This window comes from Balaenoptera acutorostrata, chromosome 7, assembly GCF_949987535.1.
Source record: "Balaenoptera acutorostrata chromosome 7, mBalAcu1.1, whole genome shotgun sequence".
NCBI classification, from domain to species: Eukaryota; Metazoa; Chordata; class Mammalia; order Artiodactyla; family Balaenopteridae; genus Balaenoptera; species Balaenoptera acutorostrata.
The window spans coordinates 56,339,167-56,366,858 of NC_080070.1; the positions used below are offsets into that span (position 1 = coordinate 56,339,167).

Below are 27,692 nucleotides of genomic sequence, written 5' to 3' on the forward strand. Positions count from 1 at the left end.
ATTGGTCATTTGCTTGCTCTGTTGATGTCTGAGTGATGTATGTCTGTCTCCCATTATCACTGTGGATTTGACAATTTCTCATTTTATTGCTACCAGCAGTTGTTTCATACACCACAAAACTATGTTGTTTGGCTCATACTAGTTTGTGATTATTAAATTTCTTGGTGGATTTTAATGGACTGTACTAATTTAATCTATTTGCTGTTTTGTAAATTCTGTCTTCTCTGCCATCAATATTGCTATAATGCATGATTTTGCAAAAATACTTTTTTTTGCTATATCTTGCCTTTTATTTTCAGATTTACTCTTTTGTCTTAATTTTTTTGTCTCTTCTCAATAGCGCATTGCTAGATTTTCTTTGTCTTTCCAATCTGAGAACTTTATATTAATAGGGATATTTTAAAATTTATATTTATTGTAATCATTGATATATTTGGACTTAACTTCCTTATTTTATGATTTTCTACTTTATATGCTTTCTTATTGAGTACGCCCCTTCCCTAACTCTCGCATTCCTTACCCTCTTCCCCCTTCTTCCTTGCAGTTTTCTCTTCCATTCTTTCCCTCCTTAATTTGTTTGGGACTTGTACATCATATTTATTCTAGTGATTACCTTTTAAGTGTTAAGAAATACACTAAAACTTATGCATGTGGAGTTAATCAGTATCTGCAGCCTGTCCTTAACAATCCAATAAATCCCAACATGCTTTTATTCTCTTTTTCTACTGTTATTTGCCTTCCTGCACTTCACCCATCACTCCAACTACATCTTACATTGAGATAAAATGGAATTTTATATCTATTTTTTTTCCTGTAGGTGGTAAAATTGCAACGTTTCCATCCCAACTGAGGAACTATCTTGAGTATTAGTGATCCAAAACCATTTTCCCATTTCATTTTAAAAGTATTGCTTAGTTGTCTTTTATTCAGCCATTGTTGTGTATAAAAATATTATGCTTGTTGAATAATTTTTCTGTTTAGATGTAACCTCTCCCTAGAGCTTTCTGGGAAAATTCTGTTCAAACATTGAACTTTTAACTTTTTCAGCTATGTACATTCTTTTAGTCACTGCCCATACATGTTTTATTTCGCTGATGAAATATTTAATCTCTAAATCTCTGTTTCTTTTCAAAGGATGTAATATCTTCTTAAATCTCTCTTAAGATACTGGTTATTTTTATTTAAAGTTATTACTTTTGTAGTGTCAACTCTCTTACCAGGGTTTAACTTATTTGCCCATTGAATTTTTTTAAAAATTAATTAATTAATTAATTAATTTTGGCTGTGTTGGGTCTTCATTGCTACACGCTGGCTTTCTCTAGTTGCAGTGAGCGGGGGCTGCTCTTAGTTGCTGTGTGCAGGCTTCTCATTGTGGTGGCTTCTCTTGTTGCAGAGCATGGGCTCTAGGTGCATGGGCTTCAGTAGTTGTGGCGCATGGGCTTGATAGTTGTGGCTCGCGGGCTCTAGAGCACAGGCTCAGTAGTTGTGGCTCACGGGCTTAGTTGCTCCATGGCATGTGGGATCTTCCCAGACCAGGGCTCAAACTTGTGTCCTCTGCATTGGCAGGCAGATTCTTAACGACTGCGCCACCAAGGAAGTCCCTGAATTTTTTTTTTTTAATGGAGTATGGTTGCTTTACAATGTTGTGTTAGCCTCCACGGCACAACAAAATGAATCAGCCATACACATAAAGATATCCCCTCCCTTTTGGACTTCCCTCCCATTTAGGTTACCACAGTCCACTAGGTGAGTTCCCTGTGCTATACAGCATGTTTCCATCAGTTGTCCATTTTATACATAGTATCAATAATGTATATGTGTCAATCCCAGTCTCCCAATGCCTCCCACCCCACCCTTTTCCCCCTTGGTATCCATACATTTGTTCTCTACATCTCTCTCTTTGCTTTGCAACTAAGATCATCTATACCATTTTTCTACATTCCACATATACACGTTATTATATAATATTTGCTTTTCTCTTTCTGACTTACTTCACTCTGTATGACACTCTCTAGGTCCATCCACGTCTCTACAAATGACGCAATTTCATGGCCTTTTTTTTTTTAGAGTTAGGATATACCCGATATCTTTATTTATTTATTTTTTAAAGATCTTTATTGGAGTATAATTACTTTACAATGGTGTGTTAGTTTCTGCTGTATAACAAAGTGAATCAGCTATACATATATATATATATATCCCCATATCTCCTCCCTCTTGTGTCTCCCTCCCACCCTCCCTATCCCACCCCTCTAGGTGGACACAAAGCACCGAGCTGATCTCCCTGTGCTATGCGGCTGCTTCCCACTAGCTATCTAGTTTACATTTGGTAGTATATATATGTCCATGCCATCCTCTCACTTCTTCGCAGCTTACACTTCCCCCTCCCCATGTCCTCAAGTCCATTCTCTAAGTCTGCATCTTTACTCCTGTCCTGCCCCTAGGTTCTTCAGAACCATTTTTTTTTCTTTGTAGATTCCATATATATGTGTTAGCATACAATAGTTGTTTTTCTCTTTCTGACTCATTTCACTCTGTATGACAGTCTCCAGGCCCATCCACCTCACTACAAATAACTCAATTTCATTTCCTTTTATGGCTGAGTAATATTTCCATTGTATATAGTTGCTACATCTTCTTTATCCATTCATCTGTCGATGGACACTTAGGTTGCTTCCATGTCTTGGCTGTTGTAAACAGAGCTGCAAAGAACATTGTGGCACATGACTCTTTTTGAATTATGGTTTTCTCAGGGTATATGCCCAGTAGTGGGATTGCTGCATCATATGGTAGTTCTATTTTTAGTTTTTGAAGGAACCTCCATACTGTTCTCCATAATGGCTGTATCAATTTACATTCCCACCAACAGTGCAAGAGGGTTCCCTTTTCTCCACACCCTCTCCAACATTTTTTGTTTGTAGATTTTTTGACGATGGCCATTCAGACCGGTGTGAGGTGATACCTCATTGTAGTTTTGATTTGCATTTCTCTAATGATTAGTGATGTTGAGATCCTTTCATGTGTTTGTTGGCAATCTGTATATCTTCTTTGGAGAAATGTCTATTTAGGTCTTCTGCCCATTTTTGGATTGGGTTGGTTGTTTTTTTGATATTGAGCTGCATGAGCTGCATGTAAATTTTGGAGATTAATCCTTTGTCAGTTGCTTCGTTTGCAAATGTTTTCTCCCATTCTGAAGGTTGTCTTTTCGTCTTGTTTATGGTTTCCTTTGCTGTGAAAAACCTTTTAAGTTTCATTAGGTCCCATTTGTTTGTTTTTGTTTTTATTTCCATTTCTCTAGGAGGTGGGTCAAAAAGGATCTTGCTGTGATTTATGTCAGAGAGTGTTCTGCCTGTGGTTTCCTCTAAGAGTTTGATAGTCTCTGACCTTACATTTAGGTCTTTAATCCATTTTGAGTTTATTTTTGTATATGGAGTTAGGGAGTGTTCTAATTTCATTCTTTTACATGTAGCTGTCAAGTTTTCCCAGCACCACTTATTGAAGAGGCTGTCTTTTCTCCACTGTATATTCTTGCCTCCTTTATCAAAAATAAGGTGACCATATGTGCATGGGTTTATCTCTGGGCTTTCTATCCTGTTCCATTGATCTATATTTCTGTTTTTGTGCCAGTAGCATACTGTCTTGATTACCGTAGCTTTGTAGTATAGTCTGAAGTCAGGGAGCCTGATTCCTCCAGCTCCATTTTTCTTTCTCAAGATTGCTTTGGTTATTCGGGGTCCTTTGTGTTTCCCTACAAATTGTGAAATTTTTTGTTCTAGTTCTGTGAAAAATGCCATTGGTAGTTTGATAGGGATTGCATTCAATGTGTAGATTGCCTTGGGTAGTAGAGTCATTTTCGCAATGTTGATTCTTCCAATCCAAGAACATGGTATCTCTCTCCATCTGTTTGTATCATCTTTAATTTCTTTATCAGTGTCTTATAGTTTTCTGCATACAGATCTTTTGTCTCCTTAGGTAGGTTTATTCCTAGGTATTTTATTCTTTTTGTTGCAGTGGTAAATGGGAGTCTTTCCTTAATTTCTCTTTCAGATTTTTCATCATTAGTGTATAGGAATGCAAGAGATTTCTGTACATTAATTTTGTATCCTGCTACTTTACCAAATTCATTGATTAACTCTCGTAGTTTTCTAGTGGCATCTTTAGGATTCTCTATGTATAGTATCATGTCATCTGCAAACAGTGACAGTTTTACTTCTTCTTTTCTGATTTGGATTCCTTCTATTTCCTTTTCTTCTCTGATGGCTGTGGCTAAAACTTCCAAAACTATGTTGAATAATAGTGGTGAGAGGGGGCAACCTTGTCTTGTTCCTGATCATAGTGGAAATGGTTTCAGTTTTTCACCATTGAGGATGATATTGGCTGTGGGTTTGTCCTATATGGCCTTTATTATGTTGAGGTAAGTTCCCTCTATGCCTACTTTCTGGAGGGTTTTTATTATAAATGGGTGTTGAATTGTGTCGAAAGCTTTTTTCTGCATCTATTGAGATGATCCTATGGTTTTTCTCCTTCAATTTGTTAATATGGTATATCACATTGATTGATTTGCCTATATTGAAGAATCCTTGCATTCCTCAGATAAATCTCACTTGATCATGGTGTATGATCCTTTTAATGTGCTGTTGAATTCTGTTTGCTAGGATTTTGTTGAGAATTTTTGCATCTATGTTCATCAGTGATATTGGCCTGTAGTTTCTTTTTTTGTGACATCTTTGTCTGGTTTTGGTATCAGGGTGATGGTGGCCTCGTAGAATGAGTGTGAGAGTGTTCCTCCCACTGCTATATTTTGGAAGAGTTTGAGAAGGATAGGTGTTAGCTCTTCTCTAAGTGATTGATAGAATTTGCCTGTGAAACCATCTGGTCCTGGGCTTTTGTTTGTTTGAAGATTTTTAATCACAGTTTCAATTTCAGTGCTTGTGATTGGTCTGTTTATATTTTCTATTTTTTCCTGGTTCAGTTTTGAAAGGATTTTCTAAGAATTTGTCCATTTCTTCCAGGTTTTCCATTTTATTGGATATGGTTGCTTGTATTAATCTCTCATGATCCTTTATATTTCTGCACTGTCAGTTGTTACTTCTCCTTTTTCATTTCTAATTCTATTGATTTGAGTCTTCTCCCTTTTTTTGTTGATGAGTCTGGCTAATGGTTTATCAATTTTGATTATCTTCTCAAAGAACCAGCTTTTAGTTTTATTGATCTTTGCTATTGTTTTCTTCATTTCTTTTTCATTTATTTCTGATCTGATCTTTATGATTTCTTTCGTTCTGCTAATTTTGGGGATTTTTTGTTCTTCTTTCTCTAATTGCTTTAGGTGTAAGGTTAGGTTGTTTATTTGAGATGTTTCTTGTTTCTTGAGGTAGGATTGTATTGCTATAAACTTCCCTGTTAGAACTGCTATTTCTGCATCCCATAGGTTTTGAGTCATTGTGTTTTCTTTGTCATTTGTTTTAGGCATTTTTGGATTTCCTCTTTGATTTCTTCCGTGATCTCTTGGTTATTTAGAAGTGTACTGTTTAGCCTCCATGTGTTTGTATTTCTTAGTTTTTTTCCCCTGTATTTGATGTCTAGTCTCATAGCGTTGTGGTCGGAAAAGATACCTGATACGATTTCAATTTTCTTAAATTTACCAAGGTTTGATTTGTGACCCAAGATATGATCTATCCCAGAGAATGTTCCATGAGCACTTAAGAAGAAACTGTATTCTGTTGTTTTTGGATGGAATGTCCTATAAATTTCAATTAAGTCCATCTTGTTTAATGTATCATTTAAAGCTTGTGTCTTCTTATTTATTTTCATTTTGGATGATCTGTCCATTGGTGAAAGTGGGGTGTTGAAGTCCCCCACTATGATTGTGTTACTGTCGATTTCCCCTTTTATGGCTGTTAGCATTTGCCTTATGTATTGAGGTGCTCCTCTGTTCAGTGAATAAATATTTACAATTGTTATATCTTCCTCCTGGATTGATCCCTTGATTGTTATATGGTGTTCTTCTTTGTCTCTTGTAATAGTCTTTATTTTAATGTCTATTTTGTCTGATATGAGAATTGCTACTCCAGCTTTCTTTTGATTTCCATTTGCATGGAATATCTTTTTCCATCCCCTCACTTTCAGTCTGTGTGTGTCCCTAGGTCTGAAGTGGGTCTCATGTAGACAGCGTATATACGGGTCTTGTTTTTTTATCCATTCAGCCCGTCTATGTCTTTTGGTTGGAGCATTTAATCCATTTACATTTAAGGTAGTTATCAATGTGTATATTCTTATTACCATTTCCTTAATTGTTTTGGGTTTGTTATATTAGGGCTTTTCCTTCTCTTTTGATTCCTGCCTAGAGAAGTTCCTTTAGCATTTGTTGAAAAGCTGGTTTGGTGGTGCTGAATTGTCTTATCTTTTGCCTGTCTGTAAAGTTTTTAATTTCTCTGTCAAATCTGAATGAGATCCTTGCTGGGTAGAGTAATCTTGGTTGTAGATTTTTCCCTTTCATCACTTTAAATATGTGCTGCCACTCCCTTCTGGCTTGCAGAGTTTCTGCTGAAAGATCAGCTGTTAACCTTATGGGGATTCCCTTGTATGTTATTTGTCGTTTTTCCCTTGCTGGTTTTAATATTTTTTCTTTATATTTAATTTTTGATAGTTTGATTAATATGTGTCTTGGTGTGTTTCTCCTTGGATTTATCCTGTATGGGACTCTCTGTGCTTCCTGGACTTGATTAACTATTTCCTTTCCCATATTAGGGAAGTTTTCAACTATAATCTCTTCAAATATTTTCTCATTCCCTTTCTTTTTCTCTTCTTCTTCTGGGACCCCTATAATTCGAATGTTGGGGCATTTAATATTGTCCCAGAGGTCTCTGAGACTGTCCTCAATTCTTTTCATTCTTTTTTCTTTATTCTGCTCTGTGGTAGTTATTTCCACTATTTTATATTCCAGGTCACTTATCTGTTCTTCTGACTCAGTTATTCCACTATTGATTCCTTCTAGAGAATTTTAAATTTCTTTTATTGTGTTTTTCATCATTGTTTGTTTTCTCATTAGTTCTTCTAGGTCCTTGTTAAACGTTTCTTGTATTTTCTCCATTCTATTTCCAAGATTTTGGATCCTCTTTACTATCATTACTCTGAATTCTTTTTCAGGTAGACTGCCCATTTCCTCCTCATTTGTTTGGTCTGGTTGTTTTTTACCTTGCTTTTTCATCTGCTGTGTATATCTCTGTCTTCTTATTTTGCTTCACTTACTCTGCTTGTGGTCTCCTTTTCGCAGGCTGCAGGTTCGTATTTCCCATTGTTTTTGGTATCTGCCCTCTGGATAAGTTTGATTTGGTGGATTGTGTAGGCTTCCTGGTGGAGGGGTCTGGTGCCTGTGTTCTGGTGGATGAGGCTGGATCTTGTCTTTCTGGTGGGCAGGACCATGTCTGGTGGTGTGTTTCAGGGTGTCTGTGATCTTATTATGATTTTAGGCATCCTCTCTGCTAATGGGTGGGGTTGTTTCCTGTCTTGCTAGTTGTTTGTCATAAGGTGTCCAGCACAGTAGCTTGTTGGTCGTTGAGTGGATCTGGGTCTTAGTGTTGAGATGGAGATCTCTGGGAGAGCTTTCACCTTTTGATATTATGTGGGGCCGGGAGGTCTCTGGTGGACCAATGTCCTGAATTCAGCTCTCCCACCTCAGAAGCTCAGGCCTGACACCCGCCCGGAGCACCTAGACACTGTCAGCCACATGGCTCAGAAGAAAAGGGAGAATAAAAAAGAAAGAACGAAAGAAAAGGAAATAAGTAAAATAAAATAAAATAAAATAATGAAAATAAAAAATAAAAATATTATGAAAAATAAAAAAGTAAAAAAGTAATAAAAGGAAAAGAAACAAAGAAGAGAGCAAAAAACCAGAAAACAAATCCACCAAGGATAACAAGCACTAAAAATTATTCTAAAAAAAAAAAAGAAGGACAGACAGAACCCTAGGACAAATGGTAAAAGCAAAGCTATACAGAGTGTTTGCAGATGACATGAAACTATACATAGAGAATCCTAAAGATGCTACCAGAAAACTACTAGAGCTAATCAATGAATTTGGTAAAGTAGCAGGATTCAAAATTAATGCACAGAAATCTGTTGCATTCTTATACACTAATGATGAAAAATCTGAAAGTGAAATTAAGAAAACACTCCCATTTACCACTGCAACAAAAGGAATAAAATATCTAGGAATAAACCTACCTAAGGAGACAAAAGACCTCTATGCAGAAAATTGTAAGACACAGATGAAAGAAATTAAAGATTGTACAAATATATGGAGAGATATACCACATTCTTGGATTGGATGAATCAACATTGTGAAAATAACTCTACTACCCAAAGCAATCTACAGATTCAGTGCAATCCCTATCAAACTACCAATGGCATTTTTCACAGAACTAGAACAAAAAATTTCACAATTTGTATGGAAACACAAAAGACCCCGAATAGCCAAAACAATCTTGAGAAAGAAAAATGGAGCTGGAGGAATCAGGCTCCCTGACTTCAGACTATACTACAAAGCTACAGTAATCAAGACAGTATGGTACTGGCGCAGAAACAGAAATATAGATAAATGGAACAGGATATAAAGCCCAGAGATAAACCCACACACATATGGTCACCTTATCCTTGATAAAGGAGGCAAGAATATACAGTGGAGAAAAGACAGCCTCTTCAATAAGTGGTGCTGGGAAAACTGGACAGCTACATGTAAAAGAATGAAATTAGAACACTCCCTAACACCATACACAAAAATAAACTCAAAATGGATTAAAGACCTAAATGTAAGGCCAGACACCATGAAACTCTTAGAGGAAAACATAGGCAGAACACTCTCTGACATAAATCACAGCAAGATCCTTTTTGACCCACCTCCTAGAGAAATGGAAGTAAAAATAAAAATAAACAAATGGGACCTAATGAAACTTAAAAGGTTTTTCACAGCAAAGGAAACCATAAACAAGACGAAAAGACAACCTTCAGAATGGGAGATAATATTTACAAATGAAGCAACTGACGAAGGATTAATCTCCAAAATTTACAAGCAGCTCATGCAGCTCAACATTAAAAAAACAAACAACCCAATCCAAAAATGGGCAGAAGACCTAAATAGACATTTCTCCAAGAAAGATATACAGATTGCCAACAGTCACATGAAAGAATGCTCAACATCATTAATCATTAGAGAAATGCAAATCAAAAGTACAATGATGGAATTCACCTGTGAAGCCATCTGGTCCTGGACTTTTGTTTGTTGGAAGATTTTTAATCACAGTTTCAATTTCATTACTTGTGATTGGTCTGTTCATATTTTCTGTTTCTTCCTGATTCAGTCTTGGAAGGTTATACCTTTCTAAGAATTTGTCCATTTCTTCCAGGTTGTCCATTTTATTGGCATAAAGTTGCTTGTAGTAGTCTCTTAGGATGTTTTGTATTTCTGAGGTGTCTGTTGTAACTTCTCCTTTTTCATTTCTGATTTTATTGATTTGAGTCCTCTCCCTCTTTTTCTTGATGAGTCTGGCTAATGGCTTATCAATTTTGTTTATCTTCTCAAAGAACCAACTTTTAGTTTTATTGATCTTTGCTATTGTTTTCTTTGTTTCTATTTCATTTATTTCTGCTCTGATCTTTATGATTTCTTTCCTTCTGCTAACTTTGGGTTTTGTTTGTTCTTCTTTCTCTAGTTTCTTTAGGTGTAAGGTTAGATTGTTTACTTGAGATTTTTCTTGTTTCTTGAGGTAGGCTTGTATAGCTATAAACTTCCCTCTTAGAACCGCTTTTGCTGCATCCCATAGGTTTTGGGTCGTCGTGTTTTCATTGTCATTTGTCTCTAGGTATTTTTTTATTTCCTCTTTGATTTCTTTAGTGATCTCTTGGTTATTTAGTAACGTATTGTTTAGTCTCCATGTGTTTGTCTTTTTTACGTTTTTTTCCCTGTAATTCATTTCTAATCTCATAGCGTTGTGGTCAGAAAAGATGCTTGATATGATTTCAATTTTCTTAAATTTACTGAGGCTTGATTTGTGACCCAAGATGTGATCTATCCTGGAGAATGTTCCGTGCGCACTTGAGAAGAACGTGTAATCTGCCGTTTTTGGATGGAATGTCCTATATATATCAATTAAATCTATCTGGTCTATTGTGTCATTTAAAGCTTCTGTTTCCTTATTTATTTTCATTTTGGATGATCTGTCCATTGGTGTAAGTGAGGTGTTAAAGTCCCCCACTATTATTGTGTTACTGTCGATTTCCTCTTTTATAGCTGTTAGCAGTTGCCTTATGTATTGAGGTGCTCCTATGTTGGGTGCATATATATTTATAATTGTTATATCTTCTTCTTGGATTGATCTCTGGATCAACAATGATGTATCATCTCCCAACGGTCAGAATGGCCATCATAAAAAATATCTACAAACAGTAAATGCTGGAAAGGGTGTGGAGAAAAGGGAACCCTCTTGCACTGTTGGTGGGAATGTAAATTGATACAGCCACTATGGAGAACAGTATGGAGGTTCCTTCAAAAACTAAAAATAGAACTACCATGTGATGCAGCAATCCCACTACTGGGCATATACCCTCAGAAAACCATAATTCAAAAAGAATCATGTACCAAAATATTCACTGCAGCTCTATTTACAATAGCCAGGACATGGAAGCAACTGAAGTGTCCTTCAACAGATGAATGGATAAAGAAGATGTGGCACATATATACAATGGAATATTACTCGCCATAAAAAGGAACGAAACTGAGTTATTTGTAGTGAGGTGGATGGACCTAGAGAGTGTCCTACAGAGTGAAGTAAGTCAGAAAGAGAAAAACAAATACCGTATGCTAACACATATATGTGGAATCTAAAAAAAAATGGTCATGAAGTACCTAGGGGCAAGATGGGAATAAAGATGCAGATCTACTAGAGAAGGGACTTGAGGATACAGGGAGGGGGAAGTGTAAGCTGGGACAAAGTGAGAGAGTGGCATGGACATATATACACTACCAAATATAAACTAGATAGCTAGTGGGAAGCAGCCGCATAGCACAGGGAGATCAGCTCTGTGCTTTGTGACCACCTAGAGGGGTGGTATAGGGAGGGTGTGAGGGAGGGAGATGCAAGAGGGAAGAGATATGGGGACATATGTATATATATAACTGATTCACTTTGTTATAAAGCAGAAACTAACACACCATTGTAAAGCAGTTATACTCCAATAAAGATGTTTAAAAAAAAATCTATACAGAGAAAATCACACAAAGAAGCATACACATACACACTCACAAAAAGAGAAAAAGGAAAATATATATATATATATATATATATAAAAGAAAAGAAAAAAAATGAAGAGAGGAACCCAGTCAATAAACAAATCTACCAATGAAAATAAGCTGTAAATTTAAACTAAGATAGACATTAAACCAGAAACAAATTAGATGCAGAAAGCAAACCCCAAGTCTACACTTGCTCCCAAAGTCCACCACCTCAATTTTGGGATGATTCGTTGTCTATTCAGGTATTCCACAGATGCAGGGTACATCAAGTTGATTGTGGAGATTTAATCTGCTGCTCCTGAGGCTGCTGGGAGAGATTTCCCTTTCTCTTCTCTGTTCGCCCAGCTCCTGGGTTTCAGCTTTGGATTTGGCCCCGCCTCTGCATATAGGTCATCTGAGGACTTCCGTTCCTGCCCAGACAGGACGGGGTTAAAGTAGCAGCTGATTAGGGGGCTCTGGCTCACTGAGCCTGGGGGGAGGGAGGGGTACGGATGTGGGGCGAGCCTGCGGCGGCAGCAGAGGCCAGCATGGCGTTGCAACAGCCTGAGGCACGCCATGTGTTCTCCTGGGGAAGTTGTCCCTGGATCACGGGAGCCTGGCAGTGGCGGGCTGCACAGGCTTCCGGGAGGGGTGGTGTGGATAGTGACCTGTGCTTGCACACAGGCTTCTTGGTGGCTGCAGCAGCAGCCTTAGCGTTTCATACCCGTTTCTGGTGTCTGCACTGTTAGCTTCGGCTCGCACCCATCTCTGGAGCTCGTTTAGGCGGTGCTCTGAGTCCCCTCTCCTCGTGCACCCCAAAACAATGGTCTCTTGCCTCTTAGGCAGTTCCAGACTTTTTCCCGGACTCCCTCCCAGCTAGCTGTGACACACTAGCCCCCTTCAGGCTGAGTTCACACAGACAACCCCAGTCTTCTCCCTGGTGTCTGACCTCCGAAGCCTGAGCCTCAGCTCCCAGCCCCCACCCATCCCAGCGGGTGCGCAGACAAGTCTCTCAGGCTGGTGAGTGCTGGTTGGCACCGATCCTCTGTGCAGGAATCTCTCCGCTATGCCTTCTGCACCCCTGTTGCTGTGCTCTCCTCTGTGGCGCTGAAGCTTCCCCCCCACCCACCCCCTGTCTCCACCAGTGAAGGGGCTTCCTAGTGTGTGGAAACTTTTTCTCCTTCGCAGCTCCCTCCCTGAGGTGCAGGTCCCATCCCTATTCTTTTGTCTCTGTTTTTTCTTTTTTTCTTTGCCCTACCCAGGCACGTGGGGAGTTTCTTGCAATTTGGCAAGTCTGAGGTCTTCTGCCAGCGTTCACTAGGTGTTCTTTAGGAGTTGTTCCACATGTAGATGTATTTCTGATGTGTTTGTGGGGAGGAAGGTGATCTCCATGTCTTAGTCCTCTGCCATCTTGAAGGTCCCCCAGTTTCATTCCTTTTTATAGCTGAGTAATATTCCATTGTATATATGTAGCACATCTTCTTTATCCATTCCTCTGTTGATGGACACTTAGGTTGCTTCCATGTCCTGGCTATCGTAAATGGTGCTGCAATGAACATTGGGGTGCATGTGTCTTTTTTAATTATGGTTTTCTCAGGGTAAATGCCCAGTAGTGGGATTACTGGGTCATATGGTGGTTCTATTTTTAGTTTTTTAAGGAACCTCCATACTGTTTTCCCCAGTGGCTGTATCCAGTTACATTCCCAGCAACGTGTATGAGCATTCCCTTTTCTCCATGCCGTCTCCAGCATTTATTGTTTGTAGATTTTTTGATGATGGCCATTCTGACCAGTGTGAGGTGATACCTCATTGTAGTTTTGATTTGCATTTCTCTAATGATTAGTGATGTTGAGCATCTTTTCATATGTTTGTTGGCCATCTGTATGTCTTCTTTGGAGAAAAGTCTATTTAGATCTTCTGCCCATTTTTTGATTGGGTTGTTTGTTTTTTTGATATTGAACTGTATGAGCTGCTTGTATATTTTGGAGATTAATCTTTTTCAGTTGCTTCGTTTGCAAATATTTCCTCCCATTCTGAGGGTTTTCTTTTCATCTTGTTTATGGTTTCCTTTGCTGTGCAAAAGCTTTTAAGTTTCATTAGGTCCCATTTTTAAATTTTTGTTTTAATTTTCATTACTCTAGGAGGATGGCCAAAAAATTTGTTGCTGTGGTTTATGTTAAAAAGTGTTCTGCCTACCTTTTCCTCTAAGAGTTTTGTAGTGTCTGGTCTTACATTTAGGTCTTTAATCCATTTTGAGTTTATTTTTGTGTATGGTGTTAGGGAGTGTTCTAATTTCATTCTTTTACATGTAGCTGTCCTGTTTTCCCAGAACCACTCATTGAAGAGGCTGTCTTTTCTCCATTATATATGTTTGCCTCTTTTGTCATAGATTAGGTGACCATAGGTGTGAGGGTTTATCTCTTTGCCCATTGAATTTTATACTTTTCTTTCAAGCTGTTGGTGTTCCTGAAATTATTTGTGATTTTTGGTTGTGTACTCATTTTTGTATTTTAGAATTGCTGTCAGCTTATTCTGTTTTCTGTAAATTGTCTCTAGTGATTGTGTGAGAGAGGCAGGGATTGTAGTTTGGGGATGGGAGATGTCATCCTTTCTCTGGGTATTGGCTACTTCCGTCCTTGCTCTGCCCTTCTAGCCTGAATACCCACATTCTCTGCTGTCTCCTCTCCACATGTTCCTGCAGTTTGCTTGGGAGGACATCATGTGTTCTACTGTGTTGATAAGTCTCATATTTACCTAGAGACTCCTGCTTCTTTTATCTGTACTAGTCTTCCCCTACATGTTGGGGCTTTAAATTCCCCCATTCTTTTCTCTGAAGTTTTCATTCTGATTACTTTTTATCTTTTAGAATTCCTCTAAATATCTGGTTAGATATTGACACTCTATTTTGTTTCACTTTCCTATTTCTAATTTATTATTTTTGAAAAATATCTTTTCATTCACTATGTGGCATTTTGGGGGGGGAAGGAGGTAAGCAGCATCACTCAATTTGCCAGATAGAATCCTTATAAACCATGCGAGTCAGATTCATTGTGAGTATGTTGTGTTTTTTCATAAGTGGTATAAGAGCTCAGAGTCAAGAATAGTGTACTATAAACTTTCTGCAAGAAGTTCTTTCCTTAAGTTTCTAAAATTGGTTTCTTACGGAGTACCACAAGCGTTAGTAACTTTTTATAAATGTAGTTATAACTGTGATTACATAATCCTTTAAAAATGTTATTAATTCCTTATATAATTATCATTTTTAATATGTTTTGATATTATCTTTTTACAGTGACATTAAAATAATAAGCAATTTGTCCTCATGGAGGACAACACTCCCTTTTTCTTGCTCTCTGGTGAATGTTGGGGTGGGAGTTGAGCACAGCAAGAGTGATGAGACCACTCACTCTTAGCACTCCTATGGTCATGATGGAATGTACAGTTTCTTAAGGAAGAGTGATTTTGTTGCAGCTAAACCTTAAGGTTGGTGTATGTAGACATAAGAGAGTTTCTTTTGTATTAATTAGTGTTATCTGAATATTTTGATTATGTGTTTGCATTATTGCTAAAAGGTAACAGAGGAGTAACTTTGTATGACTGAATTTTATACAGTCATGATTTACGACAGGGGTCAGGTAAATATTTTCAGCTTTGTTGGCAATATGATCTCTGTTGCAAGTATAATTTTGTTGTAGCTTGAAAGTCATAAGACAATATGTAAATGAGTGTGACTATGTTCCAATAAACTTCAGGACACTGAAACTTGATTTTCATATAATTTTCACATGCTATGATATTTTATTCTTTTTTAGATATCCCCCCATTAAAAAAATATAAAAACCTTTCTAAGTTTATGGGATATATGAAAATAGGTAGTGGGCTGGTTTCCAGCCCCTAATTTAGACTGTACAATAACATGGAAAATATTCATAATATATTGAGTTAAGAAAAAGCAGGTTACAAAACACTATCTGTAGTGTAGTCCCATTTATGTTAAAAAACAATCATCAGTATACAGGTAGCACTAGAAGAAGAGCTATCAAAATGTTAATGGTGGCTCCCTGTTGGTGATTAGATTATGGGTAAATTTAAACTTCTACACTGTGTTCATTTGCATTTTCTGAGTTTTGTACCCTGAATTTTTTTTTTTTTAATTTATTTATTTATTTTTGGCTGTGTTGGGTCTTCGTTTCTGTGCGAGGGCTTTCTCCAGTTGCGGCAAGCGGGGGCCACTCTTCATAGCGGTGCGCGGGCCTTTCACTGCCGCGGCCTCTCTTGTTGCCGGGCACAAGCTCCAGACGCGCAGGCTCAGTAGTTGTGGCTCACGGGCCCAGTTGCTCCGCGGCATGTGGGATCTTCCCAGACCAGGGCTCGAACCCGTGTCCCCTGCATTGGCAGGCAGACTCTCAACCACTGCGCCACCAGGGAAGCCCTGTACCCTGAATATTTATTATGTTGTTTTTAAAAATAAACATTTTTTTTTAATTTATTTTATTTTTGGCTGTGTTGGGTCTTCGTTTCTGTGCGAGGGCTTCCTCTAGTTGCGGCAAGTGGGGGCCACTCTTCATTGCAGTGCGCGGGCCTCTCACTATCGCGGCCTCTCTTGTTGCACAGCACAGGCTCCAGACGCGCAGGCTCAGTAGTTGTGGCTCACGGGCCTAGTTGCTCCATGGCGTGTGGGATCATCCCAGACCAGGGCTCGAACCCATGTCCCCTGCATTGGCAGGCGGATTCTCAACCACTGCGCCACCAGGGAAGCCCTAAAAATAAACATTCTTGTATCAGAAAAAAATTATTTAAAAACTGACAGAATCTACATTTTCAGCAAAACTGGGTTATTCATTGTTAATTAGTTTGATACAATCTGTTTTGTTTACCCTCTGCTTCATTTTTAGCCAACAAGTCCCAAATTTGGAAAAGCTGACTCATATGAAAAACTGGAAAAACTAGGAGAAGGATCTTATGCTACAGTATACAAAGGGAAAAGCAAGTAAGTTCATTAATTTTTGAATATTTCACATGTAAAATATACCTGTTCTCTTAGTATTAAGTAACAGTATGTTTAAATAATTTTTATTTAGTACAGAATAGATTTTCCTCCCTCAGGTTTTTTGTTGTTATTGTTGTTGTCATTGTTTTAACAATTGTAAAAGTCAGTAGACTTGGTTTTCTCCGTGAGCAAACAGTTTTGCAGACCTGTCCAATTTATCTTTTCTGTCCTTCCCCTCTTCCAACTTTGTTTTCTCTTTCTCTCATTGGAACCCTCAAATGAGAATTCATTTCCAGGTGAATGATGTGATTAATTTCTCATGGAGGTTTAGCATTTGCTTAAGAAAAGAGTACTGATCTGACAAAGCCAAATGTATTGATTATTCTTGACATCTTTTTAACTTGAGCTTTTACTCCATCTTTCAGAAGTCACTTAATTAAACAAACTGCAAACTCTTTCTTTCTTCCTGTCTCCTTTGGCATCATGCTGCATATATTTCCACACAGAGAAACAACTCTTCCCCCCTTTTTCCTCTTCCCCCACATTCTCTCTCAGGGTCAGGGCACAGATTTGGATTCTTAAAAAGCTTGCCCCTATATGTTTCTGATAGGCCTCCTCCCTCTCCCATATTGATTAAGAGCACAGATTTGGTGGCATGTAGCTTGTAGAAACTTTTAATACTCTTCCTGAAATAACTACAGGAGACAAAAGCCTCATTTTACCTTAATAACAATACCAAATAGTGTTGAAAAAATTTTTTCTAAACTATCCTTGTTTTTGTCTCCCTTTTATTTCATTATATAAGATAGGAAATTCTAACTAATTACTCAGCAGTGATTGAATTACTAACTAAGCTAAGTAATTAAAGAGACAGAGAAGACAATTCTCTGAAGGATCATTCTAAACACATAATTGGAAATTTTGACTATGTGCTTATTTAGGTACTCTTTGGCTTTTCTGGAATGTAGTCTTATACCTTTGTTCATAGTTTTCAAGTTAAGAAGATAAAGCAATATTCCTGATAAAGGAAGATATGTAAGTAAGGAAATTCAGAAATGCTGTAGATCAAAATTGAGTATTAATTTTGACTCTTAGACATTTGCCAAAAAAAAAAGCCTTTAAAAAATTTGAATAGAAAAAAAATATGATGGGGAAGGAAAAAAAAATCTAGAGGGCTGTTAATGGCTTCACTGTGTTTCTTAAGCATTATGGAATGTCATAAATGGTTGAGTTAATTTCAATAGTGGTTGTGTCCCAAGTTTTTGTATTTTTTCCTAAGGAGAAATAGTACTCTACTGTGTAAAAATTACTTGCACCTTTCATGTTAATAAGGTGAAGATAGCTACACTGGATTAAGCAATTATTTTGTATAAAATATGGTATATTCATGGTCTCATTTATTCTTCACAACACTCTATAAGAAAGGTGCCATTTTTATATTATTATCATCTCTGCTGGACCAGACATCTTGGTGCTTAGAGAAATTTAGTCACTTGTCCAAGTCAGTACAGGTTATTAGTGACAGAACTTGTCTTGGCTCATGTCTCTCTGGTTTGAGGTCATCTTTTCCTAACCATTTTACATACTGCTTCCACAGGATAAGGCCTTCTTGGAAAGACTTGATCCTTGTTGAATATTCCAGATGGTTCTCCCAGATGCTCTGATTTGTTTTAATCGTGGATCAAACAGAAGCAAACATACTATTTTACCATAAGGAAGTGCCTTCCCACCAAAGATATATGATATGCTCAGCTAATTTCCAAATGCAATATAATAACTCTTTTAAATGTTTAACTTTAAGATTTATGACAAAATCTTGAAAGATAGTTGAAACATTCTCCATTTATTATGCCCAAATAAAAGAAAGACTGCCTTTTAAGTACCTGCAATCTTTGAGAAGGATAGTTCTGGACAGTTAATACTTTTCACTCCAGAAAGTCTCAATGTATCTTGTCAGCATTTCTCAAGCAGTTTAAAGCTTGCTGGTCACATGTACTATTTAATTTCCTCCAGCTGGAGATGAAAGCCATTGACCACTCACCTGCTTTAGGAGATGACAGGCTGCTTGTGCTTATTTGCTTTACGGTGGCAAGGTCAGGCCAAAGAACAACAGTTACGTGCCATCTAGCAACATTAAGAGAGCTGAGTTTGGTGTGTCTCCTGAAGCACTACGTAATTTAAAGAGTCAACTGAATGTTAGGATCCCTGTTCCAGTACTCCTAACCACTTTCCCATAGCTGTCTGCATCCCTGCCTCCATCTTTAAACGTTATCTTTAGCATCTACCCCAAGAGCAGCCATCGTTATCTTGCAACAAAGCTGCGTGGCATTTGTAGAGATACCCCTGATACTCAGTTGGTGAGCATTTTATATATATGTGTATTGAATTACAGGTGTCAAGTTTGGATTTTGCCATAAACCTCATTATATTCATTTGCTAGGACTGCTAAAACAAATACCATAGAGTGGGTGGCTAAAACAACAGAAATTTATCATCTCTTAGTTCTGGAGGCTAGATCTAAGATCAAGGTATTGGCAGAGTTCGTTTCTTTCTGAGGGTTGGTCCTGTAAGGGAGAATCTGTTCCATGCCTCTCTCCTAGCTTCTGTGGTGTGCTGGCAATCTTTGGCATTCCTGGCTCATAGATGCACCACCCTGATGTCTGCCTTCATGGTCACATGGTGTTCTCTCTCTCGGTGTGTTTGTCTCCACATCCAAATTTCCCCTTTTTATAAGACCACTAGTCATTTTGGATTAGGGCCCACTGTAATGACCTCATTTTAGCTTGATTACTTCTGTAAAGACCCTATTTCCAAATAAGGTCACATTCTGAGGTTTTAGGGGTTAGAACTTCAACATATCTTTTTTGGAGGATACAGTTCAATCTATAACACTCATTAATTTCAAACCTCACTAATCTGGCATTGTGTTCATGATAATATTCTTCTTCATCTCCATTTATGATATGTGTAAGTCATCTTTTATTTCATGGTTCAAATATATGAGCAAAGGATATCCCCCCCATCAAAAGATTCGTGTAATTGTTGACTTTGATACAGTTGCTGTCAGCCATTGTTTAGAAACCTGAGAAGAAGTACAAAGACTTTTTATTACTCTTGAATTCTCTTGAGTTTCTTTTTCCTGTAGGGATACATAGGTTGGGGAGAAGTTGACTGAGATTCCTGTACTGTGCAGGCCCCTTGGTAATGAGCTTGCCTCTAAAGAATGTGGCTGGTTAACTGCAACCATATCAACATACAACACTCACAAATAAGTTTTCCTATTAAAAAAAAAAAGCTTTGAACTTCCCACAGTTTTATATTTGAGTAGAGATTTGTTTTGTTTTGTTTTGAAACCAGTGTTCTCCAGCTTCTTAATACTTTCTTTGTGCGTGTGTGTGTTTCTGTCTGGGGAAGGGAGGCAGTTTATCATCACTCTTGCTACTAATCTTTATCCTGGCTTGATTTCCTGGTTATGTTCTCTCTTCTAAATCCCTGTAGCATTTAATATACGATTTAAAAAAATCACGCAGTGTATAATATGCTACATTTTAAAACATGTGGCATTTAAAAATGCCTTTAGTTCAGCCCCTTGAAATCATCTGTTTCCCAAGGACATTTGTATCAATACATTAAGAGACTCGTTAACAGTTTTTTAGCTTATTTAATTAATGATGAGTGTTTGTTATGTTGTTTTTATACCCCTTCTATGCTGTAGGTGAAAAAGAGGGAATTTAGATACAGATTCTGCCCTCAGGAAACTTAACAGTCTTGACGGGAGATGGTCCATATACATAAAGAACTCTGTATAAGTTAGAACGTAGTGTATTCTATATAAGATAGAATGCAGTAAGAAAGGCTCAGGTAAAATGCTGTGGGGTTTCAAAGGGAAGGAAGAGAGGATGAGGTTGACTAAAGTATTTTAAATGTGTGCTCTCCAGTGGTGACTGATTGAATTCACAGCCTCATGTGCTTTTAAATCAAGCCTCCCTCATCACTGTGTATATTTGTAGAACTCCTTGGGAGAGTTCCCTTTTGGGACTTGGTCCTCTAACCACATAGAATGAAATTTTCACCAGACTCTTCACAAAATCTGTTTAAAGCCTGAGGGCCTTAAAGTAAAATTAATTATTTATTTGAATTATTGTGCACATTTTGATAAAAGCGAAAGTGTTATGTTTGAGTGTTAAAGTGGGATTGGCATTAGACAATGTAATTTGGACGGTTCATGGGTTGTTGATGTGTGAGCACCCACGAATGCCCGGCTGTTGTAGGTAAGAGCTATGGGCACCAGCTACCTCAACTCCCAGACTTGGAGCACGGTGGGACCCGTGTGTTCCTCAGCGCACTGGTATCTGCGGGTGGAGTGCAGACGAGTTCCCCCCGACCCCATGCCTGAACCCCCAGTCCTCCCGGGTTCCACACCCCGCCCCGAGTGGTGAGAAGCTATAAACCTTTACTCTTGCCCGGGACAGACTCCTTCCTCCTTTAAAGGAGTGTGAGGCTGTAGCTCCTTGCTTTTGACCTTCTCATGCTTCTAGTGTCATTTACGGAAAGAAGAAGTTTGCTCTTTGTTCCATCTCTGGAATTAGAGTATTGGACTTACTCAGACTAAGTCCTCCCCCAGATGACCCTGATTTCTGGTCATTTTTTTCTGCTTATCTTCAGTTTCTGTTGAGGTGCAGACGCCAAAGCCTTACTCCTGCGGGAGCCCACTAAACAGAGGAGACGGCCCACGCTGGTCTGTGCCAGCTGTAAATTGTTATCTCAGAGGTCGGTAAGAACAATGGAGGAATTTGGTCACTTTATGTAACACGAGATTTATGTGATTGAAAATGCCAGTCTTCTGTTAGCATTTCATTCTGCCAATTTGTGCTGAATCATTGAACTTGAATTCAACGACCTCATAAATCGAGAGACTAGGCCAAACCAAGACTGAAATACACTAAATACATTTCAAAGAGCTCTTCAAAGCCGCAGGAGAAATAGGAGGAAGAAATACTGTTAATTAAAACAAGCAGCAGCAAGAAGAAAGGCAGCAGCAGTCAACCACCTTTTCAGAATATGTGAGATTAAAGAGCTGGCTCTTACTGCTGGCCCTGAAGGTCAGCTCCACTGAAACACTAGCAGGAGGAGTTTGAAGAATTCTGGAAGTCAGAAATCCCCAGATGGAAAACACTGGACTCCTGGTTCGCTGAAGTTTCAATCTTAAGTGTTGACACCTGGACTGTCATGCTGACTTCCAGCATCCTGAGAGGTTATGTACCCACAAACGGGAACTCTGTACAAAAGAGAGGCAAATCTGATTACATTTTACGGGCTCTGCTGCACTCTCTGTTTCTCATTAGGTCTGCTCTGATTTCTTTTAGACTTTGGGTCCATAGGCTTATTATCACAGCTCACTTCAAAGATCAAGCCTGTAACCACACTATTAGTCACAGGATATGAAAATGGCATCATACTACGATAATACAATCAGTGTTAGCTTTGTAATTTAATGCACAAAATACGGCATTACAGTGTACAAGAGAAACTGGATTTTAAAAAAAACCTAATGAAATGAATGGACTTTGTGTCATGTGATTTTCAGATCTGGTGCTCCTTGTGTACAGATGAAAGTAGAGTTCTTATCCTTACCTGCTCCAAGGAGGATAATAGCCCAGCCACCAACATCTGCTAATTTTATTTTCAAAAACCTTAAAGCCTATTCAAATTGCAGATTCAGCCCTGACTTCCTTTTCAGGAAGAATGTAAGGCATTAGGAGCTGGTTCGTGGGTACAGCTGGTTCCATTTAGCTTGCAGCAGATAAACAAACAATACCTAATCTTTTTGACAGAAGTGACAATGAGTATATTGTTTAAGCAAGAAGCATGATTTCAATTATTAGACCAAACTGTACAAGGATAACTTTTCTATTAGACAGTGTTTTAATGTTGGCCTCTGTTAGCCATTTTTATTATCAGGGTCTTTGATCATTTGATTGGGAGACCCTCCAAACAATCAGTGATATTTCCTGTCTTCAGAGCTGTAGTGCAGCTGGTGAAAATGGAGGCATTCCTTGGATAGTGGAGGAATTTTTTGAAAGAGTTAGTGTAGAAATTTCCAATTATCATAATGTCAGGGCTCCTAGAATCTCTCTCCCATAGTTCAGTTTAAGTGGTTTTTGAGGAGGACTAGAGGAAGGACATGATGATAAGATTGGTTTCAGTCTAAAGCAAACCCACATTCCTGAGTTGCTTCATTGTTATTGTCATCCTTTTATTTTAAACCAGGATACATTTGCTGATATCTGGAGACATTTTTGGTTTCATAACTCAGGGAGCGGTAGTGGTGTTACTGGCATCCAGAGGCCAGGGATGTTGTGAAACATCATACAAAGGAACAGGACAGTCTCCCGCAACAAAGAATTGTTTGGTCCAAAGTGTCAATAGTGCCAAAGTTGAGAAGCCCTGGTCTAAACAAGGAATGCATAGAGGCATTGCCCATTTAAAAGAGCTGTTTCCCTTGGAGACATTTACTGAGCCCATACTGTGTTCGGTGTACTGGGCCAGGCAATGGGTATGTAATGGTGGGCAAAACTGAGTTTCTCTTTCCATGGAACCTGTTACCTAGTGGGGAAGGCAAAGATTACTCGAGTCAGCAGATACATCTGTAATTTTAAGTTGCAAAGAGGAAAAGAGAGCTATGAGAAATAATTAAGATAGAGAGCGGTGGGTTATATATGTTTATGTGAGGGAGAGAGGCGGGCAATGAGTATACCTTAGATGGATGGACAGTGGAAGCCTAGCTGATGAGCGGACATTTACACTTAGATCTGAAGGAGGAGATGTGACCGACCAGGTAAAGAGCAGGGATAAGAGTGTTTCAGGCCAGACCCCCAAGAAGAGCTTGGTATTTTCTACAGACGTGGAGAGCCCCATGTGACTGGGAGTTCAGGGGAGATTGGTATGAACTGAGTTTTGAAAAGTTGGCAAGGCCTTGAGGACCGTCTTAGGAATGTTCTGCTTACATATTACTGCAAGATGAACCACCCCAAAGCTTAGAGAGTTAAAACGACAGCTATCATTTATTTTGCTCATGGACCTACTCTTGGGAAAGGGCCGGACAGGAAAAGCTTGTTTTTGCTCCATGTGGCATCATTTTGCACAGCTGGACTGAGATATGAAGGATCCATATATGATTCACTAAAAAGATATAAAATAGAATCATTTTAAATGCTCAATTAAAATCAGAGGGGGCAGAAAAAGAAGAAGGAAAAGGACATACAATGAATAGAAAACAGTTTACAAACAGGATAGCTATTAATACACTTATATGAAAATCACTTAGAATGTAATTGGTCTAAATACACCAATTAAAAGACAGCTATTGTCAAAGTGGATAAAAAACAAGACCCAACTATATGTTGTTTACCAAAAACCCACCTTAAGTATAAAGACTCAGGTTAAAAGTAAAGTGATAGAGAAAAATATACCATGCTAACTCTAATTAAAAGAAAGCTGGAGTTAGCTATATTAATTTCAGACTAAGCAGACACTTCTGATGATTCAGAAGACCATCAGGGATAAAGAGGAGCATTCCATATGATAGAAAGGTCAGTTTCCTAAGAAGACGCAACAATTCTTAATGTGTATGTACCAAACAAAGTGTCAAAATACATGGGGCAAAAACTGATACAACTGAAAGGATGAATAGGTAAATCCACTGTAGTAGATGGAGACTTCCACACCCCTCTGTCTGTCAGTAACTGATAGATCATGCAGGCAGGAAGATCAGTAAGGAGTAGATGACCCGAACAACACCGAGATACAGAAAGTGGAAGCTGCCTGTATTTTAAGGCCTGTGCCCAGAACTGGCACAGTGTCACTTTCACCTACTTTATTTATCAAGTATTTGAAGAGACCAGATTCAAGGGGAGGGGAACACAGACTGTACCTCTCAGTGAAGAATGTCAAAGAATCTTTGGGCCATGTTTTAATACCTCACAATACAGTTTGGATTTCATTTTAGTGTGGAATTAAATCTTTGCTCTTACCTTTGCACAGAGCTCTTTCACTTACCTTTTCTGACCACATACTCATTGACTACTTCTTGGATTAACCTCACTCTTTTACATAATATTCCCAAGAAGGATAAAGATCCAGTTTGGTATAAGGTGCTTTGTGTAGAGGGGGACCTTATGAACTGGTTTGCTTGGGACAATCCTGGTTTATGCTTGTTGTCTTTGTGTAATTATTAATAGCGCTCCTTTTTGCTAATTCAGTGTTTTTACTATTCGGTGTCTCCATTTGGATGATAAAATATATGATCACCTTCCTTATGTAGTGCTTTATTCCTCTAGAACTTGCTAAAACATTTTGCCAAAAAAACAAAATTTGATTAAAGTATTGTACTATGGAGACCAATCGAGTATTTAGAAGCATTAATTGTAGTGAACCTTTGGGAGATTTTTTGAACTGTTTGTGATTATCATTGAACCTCTAATGAAGATTTGTCAATTAATTTTAAAAAGTTTCATGGCCAATTAATGAGTTTTAGGTACAGCACATGCTCTTGGACAGCAAGGTATGGAGACTAGACTTCAGGAATTTTGTGAAATAGCAACTGATCAGTCTAAAATTCAAATGACTTACCCAGATCCCTTACTACTCATGACATAAATGATAGGCTCAGAGTAATTCAAGTTAGCAGAAATATTAGAAATTTGAAACATGAATTAATGAGTAAGCTGGGGCTTGGGTGAAATCAGAAGCTTTTAGAGCCCAAAGCTAATGGGTTGTAGTGTCAATGAATTTTAGTCAAATGCTTGCAGTCTATTTAGCACTGATAGATGCAAAAGGAGTATACTATACCATTAGGAGCAATTATAATAATGGAGAGATAGCACGTACTTGAAAATTCAGGACTCCAAATTGCATAGGTTAATCAAGTGCAAAATTGGATTGTAGACACTGTTGATTTGGGGTGATTTTTAAGGAATATGAGATCTGGTAGGCCAGGATCAAAAAAGAAGTCTTTGGAAAAAAGGACTGGGGTTTGATCTGATTCTTTCCCTAAGTATGTTTGGGTTGTCCCTGAAGTTCAACTTCAGGCTCTTGTTTGTTGCCCCATCATAATGAACTGGAGAGAGATATCTTCCTTTGTCACTAAAATCTGAAAATGGGAAAGATAATACACGCTCAGTGGCTTTTATTCAGAAAAATATCTGAGCTCAACAAATAGACAGGAAATTATTTTAAAGATCTCAGGCATGAGACATTTTTCACGCTTAAATGGTTGATTCCAAGCAAATATGTGCTCCCTTCCTTCTATGGTTCAAGGAAACATATATTTCCCTGTATAAACAAATTCTTTGAAAATTTAAAAGATAGTTCTGTCTCTAGTTCAAAATGGTCTACTTGGGATTGCTGTGTTTTTAACTATCTCTGTTTTCAGGGATTTAAATCAATGATCCTGCAGATCCACCAGCACTCACTGAGCCAAGGGAAAATTATAAACACTAGGAACTTTGGTTAACAGTCGAAAGCCCTGTTGTAACTCAACTGAGAGTAGGATAGACGTCATTCCTAGTTGGCCTGATGGGTGAGACAAGAGAGTGACTTCTGAAGCAGCTTAGTGCGCAGCACAGGTACCGACAGACAAAAAAGCCCCTGAGGAAGCAGAAAAGGAACCAATGGCTTTTGTTGTGTGTCTGATTAAACCTCTTAGGAGAAAGAAGAGATACTGGGAAACTAAATAAACGTTACAAACGAGGCCTGTTGGGGATCCCAGAGGAAGCTGAATTCCTAATGAGAAGGCAATGGACTAGGTTAAACGGTGACACTTTTTTTTTCCCCACTTTATGTCCTGGGAAACTTTCAATGTTAAGCTCTAGGAGAGTTGAGTGCACCTGGGATGCTGCCCAAAGTAAAGCACGGAGGATGATTAAATTAAAATAGAATATATCTCATCTCTGAGTGAAATAGAAGAGATGAAATAATAGAACACCAACAGTTAGAGTTGGACAAAGGAAGAACCAAAGAGTATGAGAGGGATTGCCTAGAGAGAGTGCAAGAAAACCAGCCAAGCACCAAGGAAGGAAGAGAGTTGCTGAAAATGCGGATGATGGTGTCAGATATTCAGCAAAGGCAAATCAGATGAGTCCTGAAAAGGACCCATTAAATTTGCAATTAGGAAGGTTTTTCTTAAGTACGTGCAGGGAACTGGTGGGGATGGAGACCTTATTGCTTTGGGTCAAGAGAGAAAGGGAAAAAAATGGAGGCTGAAATGCAAGCTATTCTTTTGAGGAGTGAGGCAGGGGAGGAAAGGAGAACAAGAAGAAAGGGCAAAAGTGTTTTTGTTGTTTTGGCTTTAAACTAAATGGGAGGGAATTGAGTATGTATATGGATTATAACAAGGGAGTTGGTTTTTACTCTCTCTTTTTAGGGAGAGAGAAAATGATTAAGAAAACACTTGAAATATATTCTGGATGAAGACATTTGAGGAGCTCTCCTTTCTCTGTCACTCGATCTTTATTCATATGTCCCCGATAATTGGTCTCCCCCTGTCTTGTTCTGGTAATATATAAATCTGAATCGTTTTTCTTGCCAGCTTCATCTCATTTAGGACTTAGTCCTACGAGGACATTATCCTTCTTAAATATCTCTTCTCTTTTTACTGGTGTTCTTTAAAACTTCAACTACACCATTAAACTTTCTGTGTAGCACATTGGTTTCTCCTCTTGGTTCTTCATTGATACTAGTTGTAATTTTAAAATAACGTCTATTTATGTGAATCTTCTGTCTCTCTTGGTGCTTTCTCTTGGTAATTAGGGTCATGAAATAAAGCTGATATTTATTGAACACTGGGTTAAGCTCAATTTTCTCACCTAGATGATAATGGAATTGGTTTCACACAGCTGTGAAGAATATCTATGAACGAATACCTTTGGAGCACTTAGAACCGTGTCTCACGTGTTAAATGAATGTCACCTATTACTTTTTCCTTTGTTTCTTTTAACAGTTCTAGAAAAGCTTTGGGATGAGATTATTTCCCTCATTTTACAGATGTAGAAACTGAGGCCCATAAAGTTTGAGTAACTTGCCCACAATCACACAGCTAAGGGGCAGAGCCAGGATTTAGATACAGTCAGTGCAACTCCAGAGCTGAGTTCTTAATTTTTATCTCCCTTTATTTTTTGGGGGGAAAAAAATGTTAAAATCTGCATTCTTAAAATCTATGCTTACTCTACCCCTTTGTTAATGATAAACTCTAGGGGTATATAGCCGTTTTTTCCCTGTGATTCTCATATCTTTCCTCTGTGCCAGTATTGTAATTTCTCTTTAGTTATTTATCATTTGTATTCTCCACTATTCTAAGCAACTTCACAGTGACATCATAGTTATTTTTCCCCTTATTTCATCCAAGTGATTTGTGGCTTTCCATGTAGGAGGTGCCTG

The 27,692-nt window shown here is 38.2% G+C and overlaps 1 protein-coding gene across 4 annotated transcripts in view; it reads left to right on the plus strand.

Annotated features, from left to right (window-relative positions):
• The window catches only part of CDK14 (cyclin dependent kinase 14), a 575,870-nt gene that overhangs the window by 157,245 nt on the left and 390,933 nt on the right, over positions 1-27,692 (plus strand). For all 4 annotated transcript variants that reach the window (XM_057550063.1, XM_007195799.3, XM_057550065.1 and 1 more), the window contains one exon: positions 16,162-16,256. In XM_057550063.1, the coding sequence (XP_057406046.1) occupies positions 16,162-16,256 (95 nt within the window). The remainder of the gene's footprint in view (positions 1-16,161; positions 16,257-27,692) is intronic.